The sequence below is a fragment of the Phalacrocorax aristotelis genome, chromosome 5, assembly GCF_949628215.1.
Source record: "Phalacrocorax aristotelis chromosome 5, bGulAri2.1, whole genome shotgun sequence".
Taxonomy (NCBI): Eukaryota; Metazoa; Chordata; class Aves; order Suliformes; family Phalacrocoracidae; genus Phalacrocorax; species Phalacrocorax aristotelis.
The window spans coordinates 23,664,902-23,687,475 of record NC_134280.1 but is presented as its reverse complement, the minus strand read 5'-3'; the positions used below and the strand labels follow the sequence as shown (position 1 = coordinate 23,687,475).

Genomic DNA, 22,574 nt, shown 5'->3' with positions numbered 1-22,574 from the left:
AGTCTCTAAAGGGCCTTGAGCATAAGTAGAATAAATCTGATGGAAGTGGATCCTGCTCCCATAAGCTAAGAAAGGGTAAAGAGCCTGTCTGCAGGAAGCGAGCCAGCCAGGACACAGAACTGGTCTTGTAACCTGCTCACGTGACATTAACCAAAGAGGGCACAGGCCCTACACAGTAAAACAGGATCCAAGTGGAACAGCCTGAGGAGGATCAAGGTAGGAGAAATTTAAGAAGGATGCAATATTTATGTTGTTTAACATACTAACTTGCTATTCAGATAGCTATTAAGTCTTGAGGCAAAACAGAAGGGTAAAAGAAAATTCATACAATTTAAGTGATACTGTATCTGAGAATCTACATTGTTTATTTCAGCAATAAGTGCCCCCAAACCTAAAGTACAACATTTAAAAATCTACAACACAAAAATAGAAAATATTCAAAATGCACAGAAACACAAGTCACCTTTAATGTGATTAAAACGTCACGAGATTTTTTTGTTTTTGCAGTTAAGTGGCAATTAAGGATGTGCTTTACAACACTGTATAGAAGTCTGCATGTTTCCTGTACAGGCAGGATCTTCATGCTTGTGCAAGTCGTTCTAGGACTCTTCGGTAATCTGAAACAAGTTGTTGGAAGCTCTCTTCTAACTGTTCATGTTGCATGTTTAGGTCTATTTGGTTCAACTGATTCGTCAGCTCCTCTGGTCTTAGACACCTTCTCATCTTGGCAAGTTCCCTCTGCTTTTTCTAAGCAACCAAACAAACAGTAGTTTGAACACAACCAAAAAATCAAGAATATGGTATTTCTTTAAATTTATTCAATTCCACTATCTAGTTCTCTAAGATGCCCCTAATCATAAGAACAACATTAACAGTGTTTGATCAGGACATAATTTCTGTTAAAGCCTCACAGTTCCTGTATTACCAATGAACCAGTGAAGTTAAAAGTGGTTTCAAAGTTTTTCCTTAACCAAGTAGATTAGGTCTAATGGTACTTCTACTGGTGAAGATGTATAATATGGAAAACTAGACTGTAGAAAATTGACCAGGCTATTTAGTTCTATGCTGACATTAATCACACTGTTCAGCCAACTAACTTCTCCGTAACTGACTATCAAAATTAATTTGAAGCCTCCCATACACGGAAAACATTTCAGGAATTGTTATGGATTATCCAAAAGTTACCGGGGATTAGCAGTTACAGCACTGAAATGCAGTAAGATTATTTACAAGCATAAACATTCATACAGCAAGAAGAGAAGTTCCCCTTGCTGTGTCACCTGTGGTATTTTCACCTGTTTCTTAAATACAAAAGTATTTTGAGGTGTTGTTCCAATCCCCATATATTTCTGAACTGCCCAGTTCCTTAGTGACTTTCCATTCTCCAGTCTTCCCTCACTTTGTAAAAGCAGAATGTCATTCAACATTTCATTAAAGAAAGAAATATATGCATTATGTATGCCTGGCATCTTTTTATTAATAAAGTCTTTGCAATGCCTGTGGAATCAGTGTTTGTTAAAACGACAAATTTTTCCCAAACAATTCTACTTCTACCATCAGTCTCAAAATCAAAGCCCTTCTGTACTCTGATTTTATACTTAACTCTCGAATGAAAAATTCATTTTTTTCTATGATTGATTCTGAGGATCAGGAGGAGGGAGTGGAGACCACAGTACGCTGTAAATTAGTAAGATTTAAAAAAAAACTTCGATAATCTCCCACAGATCAGCAAAATTCAGTTCAGAAAAGGAGGTTCTGTATCACAGTCCCGATGAGGCCTCCAGGAACGTTTCTGGCCAATGCTCAAGAAACATTTCCTTGTAGAAAGGATGTCAAAAGCAGCATAGCCCTTCAAATTTTTGATTAATGTTTTGAGTATCTTACTCATTTTGACTAGACAGAGCTAACATGTGATAAGTTGCACAAATGAAAACAGAGATGAGAATCTTCTGAGCAAGCTTCTGTCAGTAGAAAAACTTAAACCTCCTTATTTTAGAATTAATTCAAAGTCTGTTTAACTAACAGGAATATCTGTTAAGACTACAGATACTAGCTCTGAAAAAAAAGGTGCCAATTTTCAAATGCCCCTTACATCTGATACTATAGCTTTAGGTCATCTTTAAGCTCCAGATTCCAGGAAAAAGCAAACTCCCTCTGCATGTTTCAGATAACCAGTTGTTTCAGTTTCCATTTCCCTCCAAATATACTACCAGAATATCCAGGTGCATGAGGTTCTGAAACCTGTAGTCACTGACATTTTACCTGGGTAGTTTCAAGAGGATTATTTGGGAGCAAGTTCTTGGGCTGGGCAGAAAAGTATATTTTGTTCAGGTAACAGACCTGAACAAAGCATTATGATGAATAAAAGCAACATAGCAGTGGTGTTTACTTCCAAAAGGGATGACATGAAGTCAGATGAGATCAAGGACAGCCTGCTAATGAGTGTAAAAAGCAGAGTTCTTCAGAAACGGAGAAGCCACAGTGAAGCTGAAATTTGACAAGCTGCTTATCCTCTGAACTACCTTAGAGTGATGCCCTGTTCACTAAAATACCAGATCTACTAATACAGGAAAATAAAAGTACTTATACAGAGAGCAACATAGTTGGCTGGATCCAATCCATTCCAATCTAGTGGTGCTGTATACATAAAAATCTCTGTACTTTTAGCAACAGCCTCCTTGCTAATGTGAAGACTTGAAGGGGAACAGATCTATTACAGATTTTTTTCATCTGGGGTTTCTGCATTAAGTTTTATTTCTGCTACTGTTAGCCAGGAAATAGCTGTAAGATACAATACCATTTTTACTAAATTAAGGTAGTGGCAATTTAGAATTGCTCTACATCTGTAGAGCACTGTTCAAATGAAGCTATCAGATGCTTCATATGAAAAATGTAGCAGCATTAGAGTATGCAGCAATATTCCTGACTCTTCATGAAAATTTGCTTCCCTCCTCCAAATTATTATATATATTAATAGTTTAATTGCAGTTCTGAAAAGTTTGTGAAAACAGCACCGTGACTAAAATTTGCTGGAAACATTAAAACAAGTGCATGAGTAAGCTGTTTACTAGGCAGAACTACCATACACAAGATGGTTGTATTTCAGCAGATGAAACCTAAAATCAAGGAAAAGGTGTTGGCTGCTTCAAGGATTCTTTTGAACACTCATTGAAATAACTGAAAAATTAAAAATGCAATATTCTGAAGTAGCAATATTACATATCTAGCAATACAAAATCCATTCATTATTAATGCATTTATTGCATGCAAAGACTGAAGTGGAAACAATTGCTAGAGGCACTAGAATTGAAGCTGTTTATGGAATTTTGCATTTCCCCCATAGGACTTCAGTGCTGAGTGAATGAATTGAAACCATGTAACAGTCCTGTTAAGCTGAAAAATCACAGCCTTATTTGTAGTGGACACTGACTGAAATTTAGCAAATGAGACAAGACACTCATGAAAAAGAACAGAAAGCGTTTTGATTAAGGTCCTGCCGCTCAGCATGACATGGTATTATCTCCAGATCAGGCAAGTATTTAATACAGTGCTGGGTTGTCATTTCTGCTAATAGCCCCCCTAAGTCCAACACGAGCACAATCAAAGTTTTCCTGCTTTAGTATAACAGGGTAAGCGCTGCTTTAAGAAGGCTTGCAAGCTAATCAAGGTACTTCTCATACTTTGTGAAACTTTTCCAACAGGGTTTTAGCTTGCTTAGCAAGTACTTAACTGAAGAGAGGAGCTAACGTGATAGTTACAGCAATAAACCTAGATTTGTCGTCTTTTGAATCTTAATACAAAGACTGATGCCATTAGCAACTGGGATTTTTGTTTTTTAATCTATCTCAAAAGGTCAGTTTATGCAACACGGACCAACTATATTGAAGATCCTGAGAAGCATACTTAATAGGAACTAGGAAAGTTACTTTGCACTAAGTTTAGTACTTGCCTATACTTTGCTGCTGAAATTATTTTATATTCCATCTGCATGGAGTTCTATGTTGACATGGCTAGATCACTTCTAGCAAGTTGTTTTGTAAAAACCTAGCTAATGAGTAGAACAGGAATCTAAACTATACCTAGTCTGCAGTGTAAACTTACTGCACCATTTACCTCTTCAAATTTTTGGCTCGTCTAAGGTATTTTTAACCTTTTCAAGAAATTTACTTTCCCCACCCTCTTAAGCCTACCTGGGCATAATGCCACTTTTAGCTAGATAACATAAGCTTAGTAGTAACTTCCTGCTGGAATTGGGCAGGAAACAGTCAGGAGCCAAACACAGGATCTTCAGCACCGCTATGTATGAATGTTCTCTGCATCTTTATATGTGTCAGTTGAATGCTGCATAACTAATAGTAGTTGATTGGCAACATAATTGGCATCAACTACATTTATGGAAATGAAAGTAAAATCAAGTATAATTAGCCTTAAAATACTTAAGTCATATACACCTTATAGGGGCCAATCAGTCTTCTTTTAACGTCCAACCGATAGCTTCTGGACTGTTCTGCATCACCCATATCTGTTGCACGCAATCGGAGAATTTCATAAACTCGTCTTGTGTGTTGCTAATAAACAGAAAGGAGAATAAAAACCATGTTTGAATAAAGAGGTCACTCAGTAGAACTCAAAGGGGAGAAATACTGAAATATTAGTTTCTCAGCTTATCAGAAGACAGTCAGAAGCATGGACAAAGCCTCTGTCAAACCCATCCTTCTATCTTGTAAGTTAAATGAATAAACATTCTTGGTTTTCCTTCAAAACCATTTTCTTCCACGCAGCATCTGATCTCTCAAAGTGTTACAGCAGCTGTAGAGGTGCTTCAAGGACCTGCTGTAAATGAGCAGCAGAAAGTCCAGAAGCCAGAGTCCAAAAATACTTCAAAGAACTGAAGGAGTGGAACTAGAGTGACAGTAAGCAGTATTTTACTAAACAGTATCTACTTTGCTAATTTTAACTATCTCCATATACCTACTGCCCTTCACAAGGCCCCCTGCAAGTTCCAAATACAAGAATGAAAGAAAAATATTTATAGCTTTCCGTTTAGTAGGGAAGAAAATGAAAGAATTAGTAAATGGAAAGTTTACTTAAGTGCTTTTGGAACCAGGATCAGCTAGTATCACATCTGGGAAGTAAAAAAAAAAAATAATCATGTTGCTACTATATTACTATTAACTGTTGCATCTGTATGAGAAAATAGAATTTAAGACCAAGTATTCTTTTGCTGAGCAACAGAACAAAAACAGGATGGGTGGTTTGCTACACTAGCACACATTCAGATACTGTTAACAAACCCCAAACAAGTTACTTATCCTTTCAGGTATAAGATATCAGACATAGAAAGCTGCAGATGTAGTTTCCTTATACAAACTATACCATTTTTCATGAACACATTTGAAAATGTCACACCCCTCACCCCTCAAAGTTCTCATTAAACCACATTTGAATACATTTAATTAAGCACCTCTGCCTTTTCACTACCATACTCACCAATGGAGTTTAATCTCACTGAGGAAGTTACCAACAAATGTACCTGTTTAATTGTTTAGTTCAAGTGTTTAGAGCTGCTTTAGTAGCAGTTCTTTGCTACTTTAGTGTTCTGCATTCCCAAATACCACTTGTTATTTGTATATACTTGAAAGAAATGGAAAATTCCATTACATAAATGCTTTTTTTACCTACTAATTCTGTTTGTCTAAAACCACAAGCTAGGTATCTCCCAGATACATCAAAAAAATCTGCTGAAATAAGCTAGAATGTAAATTCCAAGTTTCCACCTCTATGTTTGAATTGTTATTCTTATCAAACTGGTAGAATATGTCCAACTACAACCGTTCTGATTTAATACCTTATTTATTTTCAGTTTTTGTTGAGCTTCCATCACCATTTCTTGACTGAAACCTTGCATTAACTTTCCTGGGGAAAAGCAAAGCAAACCTTGACAGAGCTTTACAAGAACAAAGTCTCTTAGCTTCACATAGTTTTCAGATGGATCTTCAGCTAGAAAGAATTAAATAAAGAGCCTGTGGTTAGTATCAGCATTATTTGTTTCCCCATCTCTGGTATGTAATTACAAAGAACTATGGAAAACAAAAGCAGATACAGTATTCATCAGTATATAAACAACTGTGCTTCATCGTAAGCACTGCTACCAAAGTTAGATGTTTGACAGTAGGCGTTAAAAAGAAACTGCAGAAAGAAAAAATAATGTTTTGTGTATGCAGTACTGTACAGTATTATATACGTGTTTCTAAGAGACTGACAATACACACCCTTAATCCCTTTTAACTCCTTGGGAAAAGAAAATTACTCTATGTATAAACCCTTTTTCTTTAATGTTCCATCTATTCTATATTTGACAGAGTAGTAGAACTACTAGAACACAAACTAATTATGTGGAAAAAGACTGGTGAAACCATCCTACTATATACAACTAAACTAGCCGAAGACACATATTGACCGTGAGTTATAGTCTTTATTAGCAAGGAAGACAATGAAAAGCTAATAAGCTACCAAGAAAAAGGACTGGGATAGAAGTTTTTTCTGTGTATATGCAGCACTGCACAACTGGCAATTTATTTTTTGGGTTGGAGAATGCTTATGATGATTGTATCAGTTCAAATGTTTTGTGCACGAGTGGCCTGATCTCGCACGGCAAGTCTTATAGCACTTTACAGGAGAGATTGGAGAAGCTGTACTAAAATTAATGGATTCCACGCCTTTTTGCTCAGATTAGTTAAAAGAAAGAGGCAGCAGTTTCTGTAAGCACTATCAGCATACATTTCACTTTGTCAGTTAGGATGACATTATAAGCAGAAGAAAATATTTGTTATAAATGTGAAACTCCAAAGTAATTTTTTTTAAAAAAGCATTCTCAACTTCTTTGAAAGAGATTACATCTTCATCTCCTCTTTCCAGAAAGGTTAAAGACTTTACTTCACAATTTTAGATGCTACATAACTAAATATCCTGGCCACATCAAGATTGTCCAGCCCAATTCTCTCCTCAAAAAGAGCATCAAATAATTTTGTAAAAGCCTTAACTCCCATAACTTGAGTGCCATGTAGAATATTGCAAGCTCTCTCCTGCTTTATTCCATAAACAAAACCCATTTTAGTACACATTTACTGTTTGCTGCAACCCTTCATTTAAGGCACTGAGCCAGAACATGTCACGTGATTTATGCAGCAGCATGTCAAGACTTTGTTTATTCTCAGCTATGAAAACTATGTAAAGCTTTGCACTACTAAAATGAAAAATAAAAGAGTAAATGCATGATGCACATGATGTCCTGTTGCATAAATGAAATTATACTTCCTTAGGTTCCTACAGACTGGATAAAATGATGACGTGGATTACTTTGTTAGGATTATCCTGCAGCAATGCATTATGAAAGCAAGTGTTCTATTGTATTTTCATTAGAACAGGGAAGTTATTCCTAAGATGATGTCTGAGATAGCACCTAGAATTGAATAGTCATGTCATGCGTTTGAACTGCATTTCTTCCTATATTGGTCTTGAAACCACCGAACAGATGTCAAGTTTGTAGCCGTTCTTTATGTTATATTTTTATGCACATACACCTTTCCCCCCCACCCTTTCCTCAATAACTTCTTATTTTTATGCATTTGTGCACACACCTCTAATATCATGGGTGCCTTCAGCCAGCAATACATGCTCCTGGAGCAATAATTCTCTACAGATTTTTATTGTCTGCAAAATTTTGGCTTGCACACTAATATTAATACACTATTTTAGTTTGGTCCCCCTCCCCCAATTTTCAGTTTTGGCTAACAGGAGTAAGTTGAACAAGGAATTTGACAGAGCTTGATCTCTTGGCAAACTCAGCTGTGTATCTCACAATAAAATGGCTAATTAGCCAGTAATCCGTTCATGCTAGGGATTGAATTTTCCTGGTGTGCTGTTCTCTAAGTAAAGGATTTAAGGAGCTACATTATATCCAGTTCTTCTATAAACCAGGGTACCATTAATCCTGAACCAAGCTGAAGTTAAATCTTCAAAAGACCATTTAATTCTGACAAATGAAAGTTAGTTTACAGGCTGACAACCTGTGAATGCTACGAGTTGCTTATTAAACAGGTGAACAGAGTTTAAAATTTAACACAAACCTGTTATATCAAGTACTGTAGGAGAAGACATATAATATCTATGAACTGTTTCAAGAAGCTGAGCACCATGGCCTTCTCCTTGGAATGGTGGCAAGATCAGCATCTGGCTACAGACAAAGGAATGTCTTTTCAGTTTAAATGCACACATTTGCTAACATTATCACATAAAGGCTTAAGAACAAAATGGTATTGCATTTTAAAGTATGTGTAGCAATCTTCATGTTAAAATATAATTTTTAACGGAGTCTTAAAATTGCTAAATATTCGAAACTTGTTTGAGATTCCCTCTGCTTCAAGAAAGGAACAATGAAATAAATCAGTGCATAGCCAGCCAATAATGGGGATTTTTTTAAACAAATCAACACCATTATAAACAAGTATTGGGAACTTCAGCAGTTCCCTCTTCTGAAATAAAAGGCAAGGCACGAGTTACGCCGCCAATTACCTTACACGTGGCCGGGTTTTGTCTGGGTACACATAGTAATTATAGACTGTCATGTAGCCTACGGTCGCAAAGAGCGTAGCTCCATCCTTATTATACTTCTCAAATCTGCAGATAAAACAGAAAGCCAAGCAGGTCAATTACAGTCGCGCTCCCATGCAGTGTCCATTTTCTTTTCCATTCTCCAACTGAATTTTCAGTGTCAGCAAGCTACTCTGTGAGGGCCCAATGGGTACACCTGCTATGTTCTGAATGTACAATTCACTTAATTGGTGTGCAGCAACTTGGATAAATCAGGCCTCTTTACAGCACTTCAGTGCACTTGCCTATTATAAAGATGAATAGGTGGCAAGTAAAAGAAAACACAGGCAAAGCTCATTTTACTGTTTAAGCCTACATTCAGGGCTCTAACGGACAACAGCATTTAATTCAGCTCTATTCTCAAGGTTTCCCAAAGCATAATGGAGGAAAACTCAAGCCTCATAAACAATGGTTTTTCTTTCCTGGGAAAAATATCATTATACTGCTCCAATAATTGGCCAGCCACAATTAAAATGCAGGCTTTGTGGAGGTAATAAGGTTCACTGTTGCTTTAGAACTGTACTTACACTAGAAAGTAGTTCCATCTTTCATCATCTACATCAATAAAGCTAGCAGTTTCAATAAACCACATCAAGAACGTCTGAAGCCTTTCATGATATTCTCGAAAGCCTGGACATGTCATGTCAGCCTAGGGAAAAAGCCAGGAGAAGTCAGGTGAAACCCATCACAGATGTAAGAGGGGAAAAAAATACACAAAACCTAATTAAATTCTCCCATACAAAAAATCATATTTATAATTACTAATAAACCAGTAAAACAACAGTATTTATCTCCTATAGTTGAAACGTTACTGAAAGTGCATCATTGCAAAATAAACTTCAATTTGGTTGCTCAAAAGCAGAAGTTTCACTTATTTTTCATACCTTGTATATCTGATATGTTATATCTTCACCAGCTTCCTCGTTATGGATAGAGTATGTGTGTAGCAGCATTCCAAAGGGCTTAAAGTTGACCTCCTTCTCCAGAAGGGACACAAAGTCATCTGTGTTTGTGCAAAAACCAGGAGGAATGATTTCTCTAATTTTACTTTCAACATCGTCTGCCTGGAGATTATAAAAGGAGGCAGGAAGAGTGGAAGATTTGAAAGAGACAGCATTGATGTCACTATTGTGCTATAAGAAACGAATATAAAAGAGGTTCTATGGCCTAACAGTAATTAAAAAAAGTTTAAAAAGATAAAAAAGGTGTTCTTATTGTTCGGTAGTGACCTTCTAGGAAGTAAAGGAGCTGCACGGACAAGATCCAGAAAGGTCACAATCCAGCCACTGTAAGCACTGAAAACCTCGTAGGTACAGCATAAATTCAAGAACATTTATATGTTTAAAGACTGTTACATTTGTCCAAATAAAACTCAAGAGTGTAGATAGCTATTTTGGAAGTACAGTGTATTCAGAAGCTAAGACTTTCTAACCAGCAATTCTCCAAGACTGTCCTACACGGTCTTGTGGAACTCAGGTCCCCAGACAAGCAGCTTACAAGAGGTATTAGATGGTGCAGAACTAAGTGGAGGAAAAGGGACACAACCCAAAAATGGTAGCTCCCAAACATAAGTGACAGCTAGCGCACCCTTGCATTCTTATGTCTCCCTGCTTGAAATGTCTGCCTACAGGATCAGCTGCAAAACACATTACAAACACATTACAGAAGACAGCGTCCCACATTCAAATCAAAGAACATTTTGAAAACAAAGTTTGAAATAAATAATAATAATTATTATATTATTATTATTATTATTATTAACGGTAGTGTCAGCAACTCTGACCTGTAGTCTAACATACCGGGGAAGAAGAAATATTCTGATACCAAAATTAAATTTAGAGATTAAAATTACTGTTTTCAGATAACCAAAGTGAAAGTTAGAGACTATCAGCTGAGCAGACTTCATAATCCTTTTCAGACCCCAAAAAGACCACTTGATTGAATACATTTACTACTTCTTTTTAACCATGAATATTTGATGGAGTTTCACAATAACGTATTACTGCTTCTCACCAGGCAATAAAACTTAATGAATTGGTCTCAACTTAACAAAACCTTACTCCTCAATACAACCCCTAAAAGCCTGACATTACATTCAACAAAATGAGCTTACATTCAATTCAAACTTTCCTCTGGACAATGAATCCAGGTTTTTACTTAATGGAGTTTGCCGTGAGTTCAGCTGTAATGTTTGTATTGTATCTATTTCCACAAGGACTGACACAAGAACACTTTGTGTTAACTTACTAAGCAGCTCTTTCACACCGTTTACATGCATGATGGGTATTAGTTCAAAACCAAGACCCTTGCTACTTAGCATTCAAAACAGGGAAATTAAGATGCTTAGAACAAAATACACTACAAAAGGCTAATACAACATGCTACTAATTCCTGTCCTTTCAACCATAGTCCCTTAAGTAGAAGCAATGCACCTGCAAATGAATAGCACTTTATCATTCAGCTACATTTTTAGTGTAGAGCAAGATGGATGTAGTTCAGCACAAACAAGTTTTATTCTTAATGGTTTGGTACTACCAACATTTATATTTATATTTGTAGAGAGAGCTATTAAGCAGTTAAAAATATAGCTCTACAATACTTAGTTTAAGAACCCAGTTAAACCGTGTACAATCTTTACATCCATTTTATTCTCAGAACAAAGGAGATTCATTTATTGTAACCTTTGCTATTCTTAAAGCAATATTAAACATTTTCTTTATACTTACTGATTAAACTGCATTATATAAAATCAGCAATTTTTTCCCCAGAATCAATAAAGAAAAAGTATTTGTATGCAACAAATCTTAGAAGTACCTTTTTTTTTTTTAAACTGTGCAAGTGCATTGTTTACACACATCCTAAGTCTGCACTGCTGACAAAGCTACAGGAAACCACAAATAAACTGTAGCACCTTTCATTTTATATATCTGAAAGAGATATGTAAAAGTAATCCAGAATTAAAATAAGACTTCCAACCATCAGTTCAGTAACTCAGCCTATATGAAAGATACCTAAAAAGGGGTGAATTTGCAGTATGAAGTTTTATATAGTTATAGAAAGTAATTTTTCTCTCCTCACATTTTAAAGTTTATTAGTATAAGGTGGAAGACAAACTTTCACGGGCTGAAAGCATATAAGATAATGCATCCATTAATAAAACGGAAAGAATTAAATCATGAGAACATAGGCTTAGAAGGATTATCTACTGCTTTATGTGCTTAGTTCTGTATGACCACAACATATTTTCATGTACTGCCTCAAAAAATTTCTCTTCCCTTGAAGTGGGCCCTGACATAATTTAAGAAAATAAGCTGTATTCTTCAGTTACTTTTAGGGTTAACAGGATGTCCCTTTCTGACAGAGGAAATCGCAGAATCCTAAGTTTGAGTGACGGCATAAGTTCAAGTGATCCAATTTTCAGTTAGTAAGTCCTGGAATACTGGAATCTAGAAATACCAACAGTATACAAGTAGTTTGTTTCACTAATACTTGTACTTTTTAATGGAAACATCCATTACACAGTAGGCATTTTCCAAACACTCCTCTGAGGTGCTCATAATCCCAAGGAGTTAGCAAAAATGTTTACTGCCTTTTCCTTGTGTATTTCTTTGATATTGGTGAGAGGTTAATTTCTTTAATCAGAACAAGGCACTCCTATCTTACCAACTGGCACAGATGTACACAATGGCACACAAGTTTCTGTTCAGAAAAACAATCCAGTTGACTACTTCAGCAGTGTTAAACATAGGCAAAGCCACTTACATTGAAGTCAGCCAAGAGTTGTTGAGTTTATGGTTCATGGAAGGACTGCCTCAAATGTTTTACCTTCATAATCAGAATCATGTGAGGTGGTGATGGGGAATTTGGTATAGACTTGTAACTAAACTTGACTTGTAGTAGAACTACTTACGTGGGCAGTGTTTCTTTCTATATTGCGTTTGACTCTGGATAATTTTAATATAGAGATTATTCTTGTACTAACAAGCAGTTACAACAAAGTGGCTTTATTTAAAAGAATTATAGAAACATATTTGAAAGCTGAATTTCTAACAATTATATATGTTAATTCCAGTGGGCAGCAATGGAGTGATCAGTAGTATTACTTAAAACAAGGATGCCCAATATTAAAATTACACTTTTTCATTAACTTTTGTATAAAGGAAGTGTGTTAGACCAGCTGCAAAGCAAGATAAATACATTTATAGTAAAGACCATTTCAGAGGTTAGTAGAATACTTTCCCCCACCCCATCATAAAATCCAGATGGAAAGGAAGATACTTGAACAGCTGCAAATCTCAAAGCAGCAAGCAATTCGGAGGTCAGCACTATTCATATTTACACTAGAAGAAAGCAGCCTCCCTTCAGATATTTGAAAGAAGCAATGCCACCCAAGGGATAAATTCTGTCTATTTTCACTAAATGAAGTGCCAACTTGTATTTAAAACATGATCATACTTTGCTGAGCCTTCCCCACTAAGACGGTTTAGATCCATCTTTAGGGAGATGATATTAAGATGCAGAAATATGACTGGCTCTTGACATTTCAGGATCTTATATTTTCCTTCATGTTTAAAAAAATCTTGGAAAAAAATAATAATGGTATTGGGTGTAATATTTCTGCCAGTCCCTAGCAGAGACTGTAGCAGCTGCTTTAGCAATAATGGAACCAAACTTAATATCACAGAATAAAACCACTTGCTGTTGAATGGGCTTGCACAGGTATTTAGATACAAAATCCTAAGATGTGAAAAACTTTGCAGAGCATTAGAACTAGCTTCTCACTTGTTATAAGTTACATTAAAGGCAGAGACTGCTGTCATTTCCTAAACATCATCTATTCACAGCACAAAGACTACCTGTCACATATGGCAGATAGTCTAAATCTTAGTAGGATTATCCTGAAGGAGCTGAGATCAGCAACCAAACAGTTAGAAAAGTAAATGTTATATGCATCTAAATTAACATCCTGCTGTAACGACAGTTTATGCTTTAAGCTCTGCAAATGGATTCATATCTTAAGGTGGTTAAACTAATCGCAAATACAAATGCGGAACAAGACCAATGACCACTTCATCTTTTTTTCCTACTAAGGTTTAGATACAGCCATATGAGCAGCCTATTTGGAAGCACAGTGCTAAGAATACCAAGGGAAGCCCAGGGTAAGCTACCATGTTGTTCCAATTCAGTCAAAGCTTGTAAATACTCTGAAAAGTATACAGAAGCCTCATTCAAAAAGATCTTTTTTGTCCGCATCTCAAACCCTTAAGCAACTGGAGAAATAATTCAGTAGAGGAAGAAGGGCTTGAAAGAAGCAAGGATTCTGAGTGATCAAAAAAGTGTGCTGTGACAGTCACAGACCTTGCTTACCTTGCTCCTACCTCCAGAAAAGTAAAGTGGCTTTGTTATTTGTACAGAAAACAGACTGTGAGTAAAAAGATGCTATGGTGTGGATTCCTGTTGTGACATGATTTTGAAATTATATTGGTGAAAGGTTGGACTGTTTTATTTTAATGAATACTACTTTGCCAACAGGCCTTCCTTTTTCCCTTATTTCTAAAAACCTTGTAAAGAATGAAGAGCATGACCTTTCACTCCTAAGATGTTACCCTAGCCTCAAAAGTATTTCAGACATGTCCAGGCACTTAGCCTGTTGAACTAAGTATATTCTAATAAAATTCCAGAACAAGGGAGGGCAAATCTTTAAAATTCATGTAACAAAGTAATTCAATTATTTTTGTTTAGAATAGGCCTTTCCTTGAAAATATTTAAATAAATTCTGATGAATTTGAAATTAGGAACATAAAAAAGATGTTTACTTTTTTTAAAAAAAGTTTCTCAGGCACAGGAATTTGAAGTCAGTGCAAGTGTACAGCCATTTCAGACTACAGAGTATTATGAATATTCATCAATAACTGTATCAGTACCTCCTTTGGAAAAGTCAACTCAATTTTTTCTTCCCTATAACTAAGTAAAACTCAGATATTCAGTTTTCTTAATCCAGAGACCACCCTGAAAAATCAACTTTTTTCTAAATAACTGTATAGGTACTTATAAAGAGTTGCAAATAGGAATAAAATATCTTCTTAACAATTTCTTTAAGTTCAATACACCTTTCTTCAGTTGGCTGAAAGACTGATTAGCTCATTTTGTGTGATTATCTGAAAAATATTCTGAAAGCATATAGGCAGAAGGATTAAAAAGAAAGCTTTTCTACAAGTGTCCTATAAGCTTGGAAAACCTGTAGGCAAAAAAAGCAAGTAGTAAAAAAAAAAACCCCAAACCCAAAACTAAACAAAATATCCTGCAGGTAATAGTATTCCTTTAAGTAATATGTAAAGCACACATGATACCCAACCAGAACTTTCTAATCTCATTTCTGCCTTACTTGTTCTCCACATTTGCCACTTAAAGAGACACAGTCAAGTATCCTGCTTCATACAGTGTTTACAGAGACCTCCTTTTCCCTCTTACTGAATTCTCTTCATTATAAAAAACCCACCAATGCCAGTCCTCCTCCTGGAGACAGTTAACATAAAAATAGAGTTGCTAAGTTGTTGTGGTTTTTTTTGTGGAACTGGCCTTGTTTTTAGCACCTCATGTTTGACTGTACTGTTTGACAAGATTTTGATAGCAGTACAGTCAAAGGAGGAACAATGGGAAAATGTATAGAAGTTCAAAGCTTTTTTTCAGCACAGGAAGCTTTGTTTGCTTTTAACGTAAATCATGTTTGGGTGGGCAGCTACTAAACCTAGCATTCTTGTCTGTATCCCAACTAAACTTTCTCAACATTTCAAGTGCACATCTGGTTCTGTCTTTACCTCCACACAGTCAAATTTTTCATTAACTTTAGATGTATATTCGATGCGGAAGAGTGTTGACAGGTTACCAGCGATATAGTACAAGAGGATCTTCAGTCCCTTGTAGCCAAAAGCAACTTCACTGAGGAGAGAGAAAAGAACAATCAGGAACTCTATAAAAGTTTCACAGCAAAACATTCCCATCACAGAGCTTTCATTTACTAAGCTTTGAATTTTACATCATCTTTCCCAGTGAGATATACTAAGCTTCCCTTAGCATAGGGGATAACTAGTAAAATAGGAAGAGGGAATCAAACTGGGTATGCACTTTCTAGTCAGAGATAATGCCTTACACTATTTCTACTAGTTATTTTGCTTCTCTAGTGGAGAGACAATGTGCTCCTGAACTCAGTATGGCAGTGTCTGTGCACTTACTGCGACAGCTCAAGAAAGAATAAGTGAAATAGCTAATATGCATTTACATTTCTCAGTTTCTTAAACTCATTAACATTTATATTAATTGATCAATAACACTTACTAATACTTTGCAGTGTAGTATAATATTTTGGAATACACTACTGCAATTTATATTGTATAAAACAGATAACCAGTCATAGCAGTAAGTGTGTTTTTGCTGGACAGTTTCTGTATACTTATCCAATCTAACCAGAACCAAGTAAATGCAAAAAGGAAAGGTATAGAATAATAAAAAGCCTTTTTTACACTTTGAAAATATGAGTTCCCTGAACATAAACGCTATACTGTTGTGAAGTATAGAGAATTTATTTTCAGGCAAAAAACTGAACTGCAGAAAATAGTAATGTTCACAAAGAAACAGTTTCCTTTTTTTGTTATTTTAATGCACAGTTAATTTTTTTACTGAGGTTTTTCTTTGATGGTAGCACATTTATAATTTAAAATTTGAAGTCTAAGTGCCAGAACAAGAATTTGCTTGTTAGTTATACTGACATATTGGAGAGTTCTCCCATTACTAGAAGCATAATTATTGTCAATGATAGCTGCAGTAGATGTGTAATAGCATGACTAATTTTATTACAGTTAATATAGGTAGTTCATCATACTTGGGGTATGCAGAATGCTTTTTAAAGGAATGGGAAATTAAGAAACTTGACTACTTCAAGAAGTCCAGATACATGCACGTGGATTTTACTTAGTGTGTGGTTTTTGTTGTTGTGTTTTGGTTTTTTTGATTAAACTATGGCCAGATTGTTGAATATCACTCTGCTGAAAGTATTAAATGACACTTTAGCACAAGGAACATAGTAGCTAGCTTCCCTACAATATTAATGAAAGTCAGCACACCTAAAAAGAAGAAAATACTTTTCTATCATTTCTGTACCCCTGCATGTCTAGCTGTTCACAAGTGTACATATTAGATACAATAAACCCCTGAATTCAACACAGTTAACATTCGATGATCTAGAACAGCCACCAATATGAGTTTAACACTTAACTTTTGTGTTTTTTTCACTAAAAATCTCACAGAGTAGTAAAAACCCAAACTGACATACTGTTGTTTGGTACACATTACTGTGGAAGTTTTTAAGCGAGAATTGAAAGTTCTTTCCTATTCTTAGAAGACTGCCACAAACACAATTCTCACTTAAACAAGTAATTCTGACTACAAAATCAGGTATTTCATTCTTTGCTAATTTACCTTAAAAATGGCATATAAAAATCACTACAGGCCCAAACTCTGAGCTAGGCACCAAGGCCACTGTTTAACTATACAGTCATAAAATGCAAGTATTGCTGTGTCATTTAAAATAGCTTAGTATAGCAGGATTTCTTGTTTCCTAATGCTTTGGAAACAACTTTCCCTTTCCAGACCTATTAATTTGACTCTTGATACTTTAACTTACTCATCTCCGAACACTTGATGGCTATACTCTGGATTAAACGTCGTGTTATCATCCTCCAAATCCTCAGGAAAGCGAACTGAGAAAAGAAAAAACCCCAAACAAACAATAAAAAAAGGAGCAGGACCAAGTCATTAGCATCAGTTTGTTTATCCACCAATGCCACACTAGATGTTCATGCATTCTTCCACTACAGAGTCAGACAACTTCAATCATGAACCTATCTACATTAGGCTGGCATACAAATGAAATAAAGACACCTTGTGCAATTTAGATGCATGTTACTTGATGTGAGGATACCAAATAATTAAGCAGAATAAAACCAAGACATTGACACAGATAGATAGATATTTTTCTATACATAATATATACAGGTATACATCTCTTGAATGCTACTGCCTTTAACTTCATCTTGAACACTGAGGACACTGCCCAGCTGGATATTCCGACAGTAAACCAGAACACGTAATCAATATTGCCTTCTCCTTCTGCCATTCTTCTCCTACATGCAGAAGGGAACACTTCACTGTAGGGGGTTTTCATGGAGTGGCGAATGGAAAGAAATGTTTCTGTGCATTTATTTTCGTGTCAAAGTTTTGGAGATTCAGCATGGATACATACAAAACAGCTGCACCAATATAATATTTGTATTGTTGTATACTTGTACAAATATTACCAAAATAATTAGTGATTTCTTGACTGTTTACTTTTCCTCAAAGCCTAGTGTTAAATAAGGTATTTTCTGGTAGTGTACAAATATTTGCTATAATGACACCTACTCAAGCTCAGTAACTTACTGAAGAAGCATTTTATTCATGCTTATGGAGTTACAGCAGTTGCTCCACAGTAATTGTGACAGGAGTCCTTTCATCATAAAATATGATTTAAGATTAGTGGATGAAATTATGAGATTAAAGTAGGATTTTTTAGGAAAAATTTTAGATAACTGAGATACTTGATTCCCAAACATCCTCTGTGTATTTGCAGTTTAAAAGTGACCTAAAATTGGAAGGAATATAACTCTTAACTTAAGCATTAAAGGGAGAGTTCAGCCACATCAATGAGGCACAGGCAGCTCAAGACAACAGTTACACATTTTTAATGTTAAGTCAATATTGCATTGGCATGAGCATGCAATGCTGTAGGAGTTCATATTGCTATTAAAGTTTTTTTTAAAGCACGCGGATACTGAACTACAGCTTCACTGCTGCTTTACTCCAGTGAAACTGAAGATAAAAAAAGTTCTCTCTGATAATATTAAAAAGGAATTATTCAAAGAGAAAGATGCAAATGAGGAGCATTCTAGCGACAAGATAGAAGTTTGGCCCTCTCAAAAGAGAGTGGTTGCTCTTGTCTTGTCAGGTTTAATTCAGAAAGCAACAGATTTGAGGCAAAGTAGCAGAGTTAAAAAAAACCAAAACAGAAAACAAAACAACAACAAAAAAACAAAGAGCAATTCTGCATTGTCGCCATGGAAGAAATAAGGACCCTGAAGAGGCTAGTGTATTATTGCCTTTATATGCACATGGCAACTACATGCTTTTTTCTTTTTAACGGTACCACTTTGTAGCTTCTCATATTTTCTCTCAATATAATTTGTATGTGGAACATTTATACTCTCTGAAATAAAAAAAAAAAGAATCTAAGAATATTAGCTGAGATGGGCAATGGGTACCTTGATTATAAACCCTCTAGCAGTCTCTCTGAAACCTGATATAGCAGCTCCCTGGATTTCTAGACAAAATTCACTCAGAGATAATGATCTCTCATTCTTTCCTTTGGTTTTAAAAGGTGGCAGAGAAAAGTGAAATGTTAGATCTAGTCATAAAACCATTATTTAAAATAATGTTTAAGAGGAAGAGAAATACTTCATAATTACAATGACTTAAAGACTTAAAAGTGTTTTGGTTATAATGACATTTTTGCTCACAAGCCAAAGGTGATTGTGTATTAAAAACACTACTAGACTATACAGAAAAGATTGCTAGTAGTAGTTCTGAGAAGTGCCTAACAGGTTCATTACTTCTATTTTCTTAATAAATTTTAGTATTTGTACTGCTCAAGGGAACAAACTACTGAAGGGCTGGAAAGATTAAAAATTAGACAGGTATGCCTTATTCTTCAAGTTATTACTGCTGCACATAAGTTTGAGATATAAGCAAGCCCACTAAGAGGTCAATAATTCAATATCTATTCCAGTAACTAAATTAGCTGTAGACAGCAATAAGCAGTTCTTGAGAGGCATTTTTTCTATTCAGATTTTAAACAATTTTAATTAAAAACATCTTGTGTAATCCAGATGTTGGGGAGGAAGGGCAGCAAAAAGCCCAACCTGACAACGCTTTTCTGTCTCCTTTCTTGCTTTTATTCCCCCCCGCCCCCCCAAAAAAAAAGAGGAAAGGGAACGATATTAAAAAATATAGAATATATAATTAGATATTTGTAACCCTAAAGAAAGGAATTCTGTTGCTATGGTCACCATGAAGAAAACATACTTAGGACTGTACCATAGCATAAGGATTAGAGAAAAATCAAACTGAAAGAACATAATGAATACTTCAGGAAACTAAGACAAGATGTAATTCCAGTGCACTCTGGTTACATGCTAATAAATTGCTGATGACATTATTACACAGAGACAGGACTGACTTTCCATAGCTGTACTTTAATTGTAGTAATCTCAGCAAAATTTGACTATGCATTCCTATATTTACATTAATAAGCTCATATCAAAACCTGGATCTAAGTATAAAGAAGCTTCTTAAGAAGGTACTAAAATATTCCAGTATCAGATGCACAACATTTAAAAAGTGACATTACCTAGTTTCAGCTGAATTGCTTCATTTGTGTTACACTTGTATTCAGCCAGCTTCTTCTCCATAGCAGTAAGTCCTGAAGAAAAAGATTTTTTAAGAGGTCTACAATCTACATGTCACTATTATTGAAGGAACATATTTAGAAAAAGGTTCTCAAAGTCAGAAAAAACACACAGACCCGCCAGAAATACTGAACAAGTAGGTAATAAAAAGCTATAATATTTAAAAGAAACAGATGGCCATGAACTACAGTGGCATGTATACCACCATCAATTATCTAGTTATCAACTTCTCTCCCAGAGCAGATGCGGAAGGGAATAACAAACAAATTGTATCTAGTCTTGTTTTCCAAAGCATAATCCAGCACAGAAGACATGTGTCACTTGCGTGACATGGTGTTTTTCAAGTACTTTACAAATCCCAACCCTCCCTTCATTACAGAAATCTCATCAGAAAGTTCTTCGTCTCACCTTAGATAGTAAGCTTTAAGGAAAAACACGCTTGGGGTTGTGATTCCCCGCAGCGAACAAGCTGACACGGAGGTACGCCCTGGCTCACCACCACCACTGAGCGCGGGGACCGTGCAACGGGAGGTGAGCAGCGGGAAGTGAGGCCGACCGCGCTTCCCGAGACCGACCCCCGGCCCCCCGGGCTCACCGCCGCCAACCCTCGGCGACATCCTGCCCACTGGCCCTACCACCGCCGCCCCGAGCTCGCCCCCCACTTCCCTGCCACATGCCCGGGCCACAGCCTCCCGCGGCGGGCAACACGGGGGCCCGGCCGGCCGAAGGGAGCGGCGCCCGCCTCCCCTGGGGCCCCACGCCCCCTCATGCCTGCCGTCCCAGAGCACCCAAGAGCCCGCAAGGGATTAAGCCACCGCCCCCCCCCCGCGGTACGGTCAGACCCGACCCGACCCGACCCGACCCGACCCGACCCGGCCCGGCCCGGCCCCAGGACTCACCCGCCATGTCCGAAGAACGGCAGCGGCGACCAAGTCACCCGACCAGAACGAATCAACCCGCGCGCCCACTCACCGGAAAAGAGAACGCACACTTCCGCTTCCGGCCGCCGAAACACAGCGGAGAACCAATAGCTGCCCTGTGCGAGGCGTCTAGCCCGTGCGCATGCGCGGCGCCGTCCCGCGGGAGCCTGTAAGAAGCGCAGCGGGGCGATTGCTCGGTCACATAGCCCCGCCCTCAGGGAGCTACCCCCAGGAGCCGGGGCCGACCGGGCCTGGCCAATGGACCTGCGCGGTGCTACCGGCCGCGGCTTCGCACCTCTTGCGGCAGCGTTGTGAGGGTGGTCGTGAGGGTTGGTTGGCGTGCTACCGCTCCCGCCTCAGGCATGAGGCTGCTTTCCCTTGGGTGGCCGAGTGCCTCGGCCGTGGGCCGTTTAACCCGTGGGCTAAAACGAACCTTTTGCAAAAAGGCCTCAAATACACTATCTCCCTTTCCAGTTCTGGGGGTGGGCAGGGCAGCCTTGTAATTCCGTTCTTTCTTCACATACGGATCACATGGCTGAGTGCCACTGTTCGACCTCAACAGAGGGAAAAAACATCTATTGTTAGTGAAGAAGCCATGTGCTGAACTGCCTGTTAGAGCCGCTGCTGGAAACACCACAGAGATCCCTGCAATTCTCTAAGGGTCGGTGTTCTGAGGCATGCTGTTACTCTGCACCTAGCGTATACATGCACTTGCCAAACAAGACACTTCAGTGGTCAAATACCTACCCAATGGGTAGATTTCCAGCAAAACTATTTCTGCTGGCAGGTAGGCACATACATAGTATGTGAACTCCAAGCTATCTTCAGGAAGTTTTTGTTGACCTGTAGCCAAAAAAAGTTCTGCTTTCTAAAGTCAGTTGTCTTAAACTTACAGAAGTGAGTCATAGTTTCATAACACCATCATAAACTCCCAACTACTATATTGTAGTTTCTTACCTCACTGTGTTACCTGCGGTATAACAGAAGCTGTCCTTTTTTTATCTTTGCCAGTGACATGTAATCAAAGAGATCTTGTTGGGCCTGTGAAACAGTATGGCAAGATAAAACATGCATTACTATTTAAGACAGGTTTTATAAGCTCTTACTGTGATTGGACAGTCCAAACAGATTATGAATTTCTCCTTACTTGAGGCTGTGGCCTGATGTTTTCAATTTTGAAGTCTAAACCAAGTCAGTGTGCTCTACTGCTGCAGTATTACCCGCCTGTCAGAAGCTACTGAATTGCAGCCAGAATTGATTACTTTGTGTCTCTGTTTGTTAGAAATATGGGGCTACTAACACTTTGCAGTCTATAAACACTCTCAGTGCTTGGTATCAACAGGTACAGCTTTGCTGACCCTCCACGTCTGCATCTGTTAAGCCAGACATGAGTTTCAGCAGCATTTCAGTAAGTCCACTCTTGCCCTGTGGAGGTGTGACCAGCAGC

The 22,574-nt window shown here is 37.3% G+C and overlaps 1 protein-coding gene across 1 annotated transcript; it reads right to left on the bottom strand.

Annotated features, from left to right (window-relative positions):
* Positions 1-339: 339 nt before the first annotated feature.
* On the bottom strand, positions 340-21,215 carry HAT1 (histone acetyltransferase 1). The gene is made up of 11 exons (XM_075093446.1): positions 21,107-21,215; positions 20,150-20,221; positions 17,333-17,408; positions 15,471-15,591; positions 9,537-9,716; positions 9,180-9,301; positions 8,575-8,679; positions 8,130-8,236; positions 5,849-6,000; positions 4,452-4,568; positions 340-747 (listed from the first exon to the last, which is right to left on the bottom strand). Exons 1-11 carry the CDS (start codon positions 21,111-21,113, stop codon positions 580-582), a joined length of 1,227 nt encoding a protein of 408 aa, XP_074949547.1. The 5' UTR covers positions 21,114-21,215; the 3' UTR covers positions 340-579.
* Between the last annotated feature and the right edge of the window lie 1,359 nt (positions 21,216-22,574).

What these genes read in the sequence shown, in the direction of transcription:
- HAT1 (XM_075093446.1), bottom strand. An exon ending in TACAGTACTTGATATAACAG is followed by an intron (nt 6,001 to 8,129) that starts GTTTGTGTTAAA and finishes AATTCTTTCTAG; the next exon opens with CTGAAGATCCATCTGAAAAC. An exon ending in GACTGATTGGCCCCTATAAG is followed by an intron (nt 748 to 4,451) that starts GTGTATATGACT and finishes TTGGTTGCTTAG; the next exon opens with AAAAAGCAGAGGGAACTTGC.